Here is a 7,819-nt window from a genome sequence, read left to right as displayed (position 1 = left end):
TCTTTTTCTTTGTCAATATCCACTATTCTTCTTTGAATTATAAAATTAATAAAATAAATGAAAAAACAATATGACCTATAAATTGGTAAGAAATTAAATAGCTACCATCATAATTATTTGTCAAATCGGTCAGGCAGCCAAGGATTAGTTTTATAATACACTCCAATATGAGATTGTTAACCAAACCGCTCAAAGTGACTTTAAGCAAAGCATATGTGCTTACAATTCCTTATCACTGAAATGTTGTTGCTACATTATATGTTTGTTTTGGATCCCAAATATCCCCAACCACCATGGAAAGTACCACCTGGCCGGTAGATTCATAGCTGCGGTGATATCTCAACTTTCATACAAGTTGGCATGTCTCTCTTCTCACTTTAGCTAAATCTTCTCTTCTAAGCTCTCTCCTAGTCTTTTTCTATTTCCCTACATCTACTCCTCCATTTTTGTTTCTCAAGTTACATTCTTTTGCTTTGTTATGTTAGACCATTTCCGTTCTCCACTCCTATAATCTTCATCTCACCAACCACCTTTTCTCTCTCTTATATTCACTCATCCCCAATTTCTCCTATTAGATTTACATGGCTTCACTATATTCTTTGTGTTGTGTCTCATTTTTAGCACTAGCAATAGTTGCATTATATGTTTCACCAGCTGTTTCCACTTCAAGGCGAGCATTAGGGCACCGGAATAAGCTCCAAAACGGGTTCAGGGTCACGCTCAAGCATGTTGACTCAGGCAAGAATTTGACCAAATGGGAGCAAATCCAGCGCGGGATAAAGCGCGGGCATCACAGGCTACAGAGGTTGAATGCTATGGTTTTGGCAGCAACTGATTCAGCTGAAGTTCAAGCGCCTGTTTTCGTAGGGAATGGCGAGTTTCTAATGGAGTTATCCATTGGGACGCCACCAAACAGTTACTCTGCAATCTTGGACACCGGTAGTGATTTGATATGGACTCAATGCAAGCCTTGCTCTCAATGTTTTAGTCAAACTACCCCGATCTTCGACCCAAAAAAGTCTTCTACGTTCTCCAAGTTATCATGCTCCAGCCAGCTATGCGCAGCACTACCGCAATCAATATGCGACGATGGATGTCAGTATCTCTATGCCTATGGCGATTATTCCTCCACCCAAGGGGTCATGGGAACCGAAACATTCACATTTGGCAAGGTTTCTGTTCCAAAAATTGGATTCGGATGTGGAGAAGATAACGAGGGAGATGGATTTTCACAAGGTGCGGGCCTGGTGGGGCTTGGGCGTGGACCCCTGTCTCTAGTCTCGCAGCTGAAAGAACCAAAGTTTTCTTATTGCCTAACATCCATTGATGAGACCCAAAAAAGCACACTTTTGATGGGTTCTATAGCAAGTGTGAATAGCACATCAGGTGCAATCAAGACCACCCCACTGATACTTAACCCATCACAGCCATCTTTTTACTATCTTTCACTCCAAGGGATTTCTGTTGGAAGCACTCGCTTACCTATCAAGAAATCCACTTTTGCTCTCCAAGATGATGGCACCGGTGGCTTAATTATAGACTCTGGCACAACCATTACGTATCTAGAAGAAAGTGCTTTCGATTTGGTCAAAAAAGAATTCACTTCTCAAATGAAGCTCTCCGTTGACAATTCGGGTTCAACAGGGCTTGAGCTTTGCTTCAGCTTGCCATCAGGTTCGACACAAGTAGATGTGCCCAAATTGGTTTTCCATTTCGATGGAGCAGATTTGGATTTACCAGGGGAAAATTATATGATTGCTGACTCGAGTTCGGGAGTGATATGCTTGGCAATGGGAAGTTCTACTGGCATGTCTATTTTTGGCAACATTCAGCAGCAGAATTTGTTGGTTCTTTATGATTTTGAGAAGGAAACTTTGTCGTTCCTCCGAACACAATGCCACAAGCTATGAATTCATTTGTGGCCTTCATTTTTGTTTGTGTGTTGATTTGTCAGGGAGTTTTTTTTTTTTTTACTTTTTCTTGTATAGATGATTGATATATGTCTCAAATAAAATCAATGTTCGTCGTTTGAATTTATTAATGGTGCTCTTGAATTTTTGCTTCTTAGCCATCAAATTAGGACCAGATGGTAACCGAGTTATATCCTATTAGAAGTTGGAAAACAAAACACAGATTAGTCCTATTAGACCTGTCCAATACTAAGTTACTCAACAAAACCCAAAGGTCCTTCCAATTTTTTTTTTATAAAGGATTTGAATAAAATATTAAACGTGTTAAATGAGTTTAAATAAAATATAACGCTCATTTAAAATACAGGCCTTAGCTTGACAAATATATAACATATATAGATTATGATGATACATAGGATTATTGATAGGATAAAATGATAATTATCTTATATCATAATTGATTTGTATCTAAAAAAAGAGATAAGGATTGTAAGAAGGATTAATATCCTCTTGGCATAAGATTATTCAATTCTCCCCAAGTGAAGATGATTATTTTTAATCCTTGATATTAAACTTACATATCTAATTATACCCTTAAAAATTACATCAATAATTTAATTTGTATAAACTTTGAGAAAGGATAATTCTGACAAATAAATAAATTATCCTATCCTAATCCTTGTATACATCAAACATAAAATAGGATGACATTATTTAATCTAATCGTATTTATAATATTATTTTATCTTATCTTATTATATCTTGTGTACCAAACATGAGCATAATATATTATATAAAAAATAAATATATGGGAAAGATCAACTTAAACTAGTATAAAATTAAAAAATTTTACACATTTTTTAACCATTGATTTCAATAGATCTAAGAGATAAAATGATGTCAAGAATTGATGGTTGAGATGTTGGAGATTAATAGCAAATAGAAAAATTCATAAAGAAAACAACTCACAAAAATTTGAACAATGGCAAAGTATGATTATTGGATTAAAACAGATAGAAGTTCACCATCAAAACTAGACACTAAGGGATACAGAAACACCACCCTAAGAATTCTAATCAAAGATATAGAACAATAGAAGTTCACCACTCTAGAAAACCCACCTAAAAGATATAAACTTGAAGAACAATCTAAAAGATTGCTTAAAAATAAAGAAAACTATATTATGCCTTCTACCAAAGAATAACAGAAAATAAATCGATTAGGAACATCCCTCAAAGCATGAGAACTTTATAGATTAAATTACTAGAATTATGCCTAAAATCATGGGATTTGCATGTAAACACAATAATTTGTAATATGATTACAATTATCTACCCATTTACTTCTGCAAATTACATGATAATGAATAAACCATAATCCCTTCTACCTTCATGCTCTTCTTTTCTAGCTAGTATGAACACAATCTCTCTATTTCAGCCTACCTTATTTTTGCATTTGTTTCATGGATTTAGACTAAGGATAAGCCCATCTTATTTTTGGATAAGTCTTTCTTAGTCTCAGCTCAAGTTGTAAGATGTGTTGATATCTAAGGTCAATCTCTTTTGATTGGAAAAGACTTATCCTTAAATCTGAATTAGTCTTCTTGGCATGGTAGAGTGACAAATCAATAATATTAAAGGTGGATGATACTCCATAAGTGTTGAGAAGCTTTATCATGTAGCCATTTTCCCCAATACATTAGAGAATTCTAAATAGACCATCTACTTTATGTTGTAATTTGCCAAACTTTCCTAAAGAAAATCTTTCTTTTCGCAAGTTAATTCACACCAAATCACCTTCTTTAAACTCCATATGTTTTTTATGCTTGTTTGTTGCCTTTTATATTTTTTATTTTTTTACAAAATCTTAGCTATCACTTTTTTATGCAATCATTTAATACCTTTAGCCATTTTTTTTTCATTTTCACTAAATTGTTGATTAGCAGGGAGAGGAGCTAAATCTAAAAAGCTGATTGGATTCTTACCATACATCACCTTAAAAGGGCTACAACCAATGGTTTAGCTTGGTAAGTGGTTGTAGGCAAACTCTACTTGAGGTAAAACAAGATCCCATTGTTTGATATTCTTTCCTACATAACTTCTTAGAAAGTTGCCTAAGCTGCTGTTGGTTACTTTCGTTTGACATCTGTTTGAGGATGATGATAAGAACTATACTTGATATTGGTACCAAGCTTTCTCCAAAAGGTGCGCCAAATATGACTAAGAAACTTGGAATCCTGATTAGACACCATAGATTTACGAACTCCATGTAGCCTTACAATTTTCCTAAAATACAAATTAGAAACATGAGAAGCATATATAGTTTTGGTACAAGAAACGAAATGAGCTATCTTGGAAAAACAATCCATAACCAAGATAAAGTCTTTATTTCTTTGAGTTCTAGGTAGCCCATCGCAAAGTCTAAACTAAAATCTTCTTAAGAAGCATTAGGCATGGATAGTGGAGTATACAATCTAGTGTTTTGACCATGACTCTTGATAATGTGGCACATTCTACATCATTTAAGGTGTTTCATCATATCCTTCTCCATTCTTAGCCTATAAAACCTGTCCTGCAAAAGAGTAAGTGTCTTATCCATTCTAAAGTGTCCATCTAGTGCACCACATAAACCTCATTAATTAAGGCCTGTCTTAACAAACATGAAGGAATGCAAAGGCTATTAGCCTTAAAGAGATATCCATCATACAATAAAAATTGGTTGTGTGGTCCTTGCATACATTCTTTCCAAATTCAACCAAAGTAAAAGTTTGCCTCAAAGAGCCTTTTGATCATATCAAATCCAATAACTTTAATAGCCATAGTCCCCAATAAAGAGTGTTTTCAACTCAAAGCATCTACCACCACATTTTGAGTTCTCGATTTGTGTTTGATAATGAAGTTGTAGGCTTGAAGGAACTTCACCCAAGTTACATGCCTTTGGTTGAGTTTATGCTGGTTATTGATAAACTTCAAGGCATCATGGTCTGAATATAGGACAAATGGCTTTACAAGGAGATACTAACTCCAATGGAATAAAGCTCTATATATGGTGTAAAACTCCTTATCATAGGTTGAATACTTCCTCTTGGCTTCATTGAGCTTCTCACTAAAAAATGCTATAAGCTTTCCTTCTTGACTTAAAATAGCACCTATTTTAAAATTTGATGCATCATATTCCATCACGAACACTTGATCAAAATATAGTGAGGATAAGATGAGAGCTTTAATGATCTTGGTCTTGATGAACTTAAAGCTCTATTTGGCTTTTTTGGTCCATTTAAAAGCTTTATTCTTCAAACATTCGATGATGGGAATCACAATAAAGCTAAAACTCCTAATGAAGCTTATAAAAAGATGCAAGGCCATAGAAGCTTTGGATATCATACAGAGATGCTGGTGTTAGCTAATTTAAAATTACCTCAACCTTGCTGAGATCCATTTTTATTCCTTCTTTTGACACCACAAACCCTAGAAACGCAAAGTCGAAAGTAAAAAAAATTATATTTTTTAAGGTTAGCATAAAGTTTTTATTCCTTTAATATACAAAATAATTGGCGTAAATAATTCAAGTGTTGGTCTTTATCTTTGTTGTACACCAAAATATCATCAAAATATACTACTTCATATCTACCAATACAAGGTTTAAGGATATGATTCATAAATCTCATGAAAGTACTAATAGCATTAGATAAACTAAAAGATATTACCATCCATTCATAGAGACCATCCCTTGTTTTGAAGACTATTTTCCTCTCATTTTTAGGCCTCATTCTAATTTGATGATAACCACTACGTTGGTCTATCTTGGATAAAATAGTTACTCCATGCAGTTGGTCCAACAAGTCATCTAAGTGCATAATAGGAAAGCAATAGTCAACTATGATTTTGTTGACTACTCTACTATCCACATACATATGCCATGATCTATCCTTTTTAGGCACTAAAAAGGCTAAGATTGCACAAAGGCTAATGCTTTCACACACCATTCCTTTTCTTACCAATTCATCAACTTGGCATTGTAACTCTACATGCTCTTTAAGACTCATCCTATAGGCTACCTTGTTAGGTAGAATAGCTCCTAGGATAAGGTCTATACATGATGAATGTCCCTCATTGGTGGTAGACCAACTGGTAACTCTTCTTGAACAATATTTTAAAATTCTACCAATAATGGTTGTATCATTGCAGAGGACTCCTCACTATCTTTATTCTCTTCAATTAGCACTAGTGCATACATTAATTTTTTTTTCTATAATTAGAATTGCTAAATAAGTTGCTTTATTCCCTTTTAGATGGTTTTGTCATCACTATAGGCTTGGTAAGGCCTAAAATGATTTTGCATCCATCCTTTATAAATGTGTAAATGTTGCAATAACCATTATAAATAACCTTTTTATCATAATGCCAAGGTCTTTCGAGCAATAAATGATAAGTATCTATCGGAGCTATGTCACACCACATTTTGTCCTTATATTACTTTTTTATGGAAAAAAAATCAAATACCTCTTGTTAATCTTAATTTCATTCTTTTTTTGTAGCCAAGGTAGCTTATATGGTTGGGAGTGATCCACTGTTTTGAGGCCTAATTTTCATACCATAAAGGTAAAAATAATGTTTTCAAAACTTTCACTATCAATTATAATATTACATACTTTCCCATGAATAGTACACCAACTGTGGAACATGTTTTTATGCAACCAATCTTCTTTTCTAGTAGGAGCGGTACTTAAGCTGCATTGTATGACTAAGGATGCTCCACAATCACCATAGGTTACCTCTTCTTCCTCTTCAAGGTTTTAATTCTTTTTAACCAGCTTCTCTTCATTTTAATCCTAAATTGTAATTTTTCTTTTACCCTCTCTTTCCCTTTACTTCTTTAAATTTTTTCATTAAAATGATGCATGCTTTCTAAGTTTAATGGCCACTAGCTTCACCTTGCAATGATCAAGGGCATCATGGTATTCGAAGATATGCTCTACTGTGTGTAGCCAATCTAAAAACTGTTTAGGTTGCATCTTCCTTTCAAACTCAAAAATCTCTATCTTTGGATTGAATATATTATGTTAAAGTTAGTTTCTACATAAATAGTCGCTAACTTATCATGAGTGAAGTGAGGTGCTATCATTAGAATCGCTGTTGTTTCTATGGTATGGATTAGTTTCTCTTTCATCTTTTTTTTTCTTTTTTTTTTACCTATTTATCTACTCTCTCTCTTTTTGTATATGCAACCGTTTTATAGTTGAAAGATCTATTACCATATCTCTTCTATGAGGGCATCTTTTGGGTCAATATTGGTAGTTGCTACAACATCGTTGTTGGCTTCAGCATCTTCTACTAGTACTTGATGACGATGACATGTCATAGATCTGATATCAATTTGATGCCGTGAATTGATGGTTGAAATGTTGGAGATTAATAGTAAACAAAAAAATTCACAAAGAAGACAACTCACGAAAATTTCAATAATGGTAGAATATGATTATTGGATTAAAAGGGATAGAAGTTCACCACTAATGCTAGACACTAAGGGATACAAAAACACCACCCTAAGAATTTCAATAAGAATATAGAACAATAGAAGTTTACCAATTTAGGAAATCTACTTAAGAGATATAAAACTTGAAGAATAATTTAAAAGATTATTTAAGGATAAAAAAAACTTTATTCTGCTTTCTACCAAAGAATAACAAAAATAAATATGCTAGGAACATTCCTCAAAGCATCGGAACTTCACAGATTGAATTGCTAGAATCATGCCACAATTATGAGATTTATAAGTGAACACAATAATCTATAATGTGAACGTAATTATCTACCCATGTACTTATACAAATTACATGATAATGAATCTAACTATAATCTCATCCACCTTTATGCTCTTCTCTTTTAGCTAATGTGAACACAATCTTT

General features: G+C 33.7%; 1 protein-coding gene across 1 annotated transcript; it reads left to right on the top strand.

Annotated features, from left to right (window-relative positions):
- Window positions 1-288: 288 nt before the first annotated feature.
- Window positions 289-2,041, top strand: LOC111316073 (aspartic proteinase nepenthesin-1-like). Its single transcript, XM_022918088.2, has one exon. It carries the CDS (start codon window positions 582-584, stop codon window positions 1,908-1,910), a length of 1,329 nt encoding a protein of 442 aa, XP_022773823.1. The 5' UTR covers window positions 289-581; the 3' UTR covers window positions 1,911-2,041.
- Window positions 2,042-7,819: the final 5,778 nt, after the last annotated feature.

This window comes from Durio zibethinus, chromosome 24 (genome assembly GCF_047325235.1).
Source record: "Durio zibethinus cultivar Kanyao isolate XHJ-2024 chromosome 24, ASM4732523v1, whole genome shotgun sequence".
Classification (NCBI taxonomy): Eukaryota; Viridiplantae; Streptophyta; class Magnoliopsida; order Malvales; family Malvaceae; genus Durio; species Durio zibethinus.
This window is presented reverse-complemented; position numbering and strand designations above follow the sequence as displayed.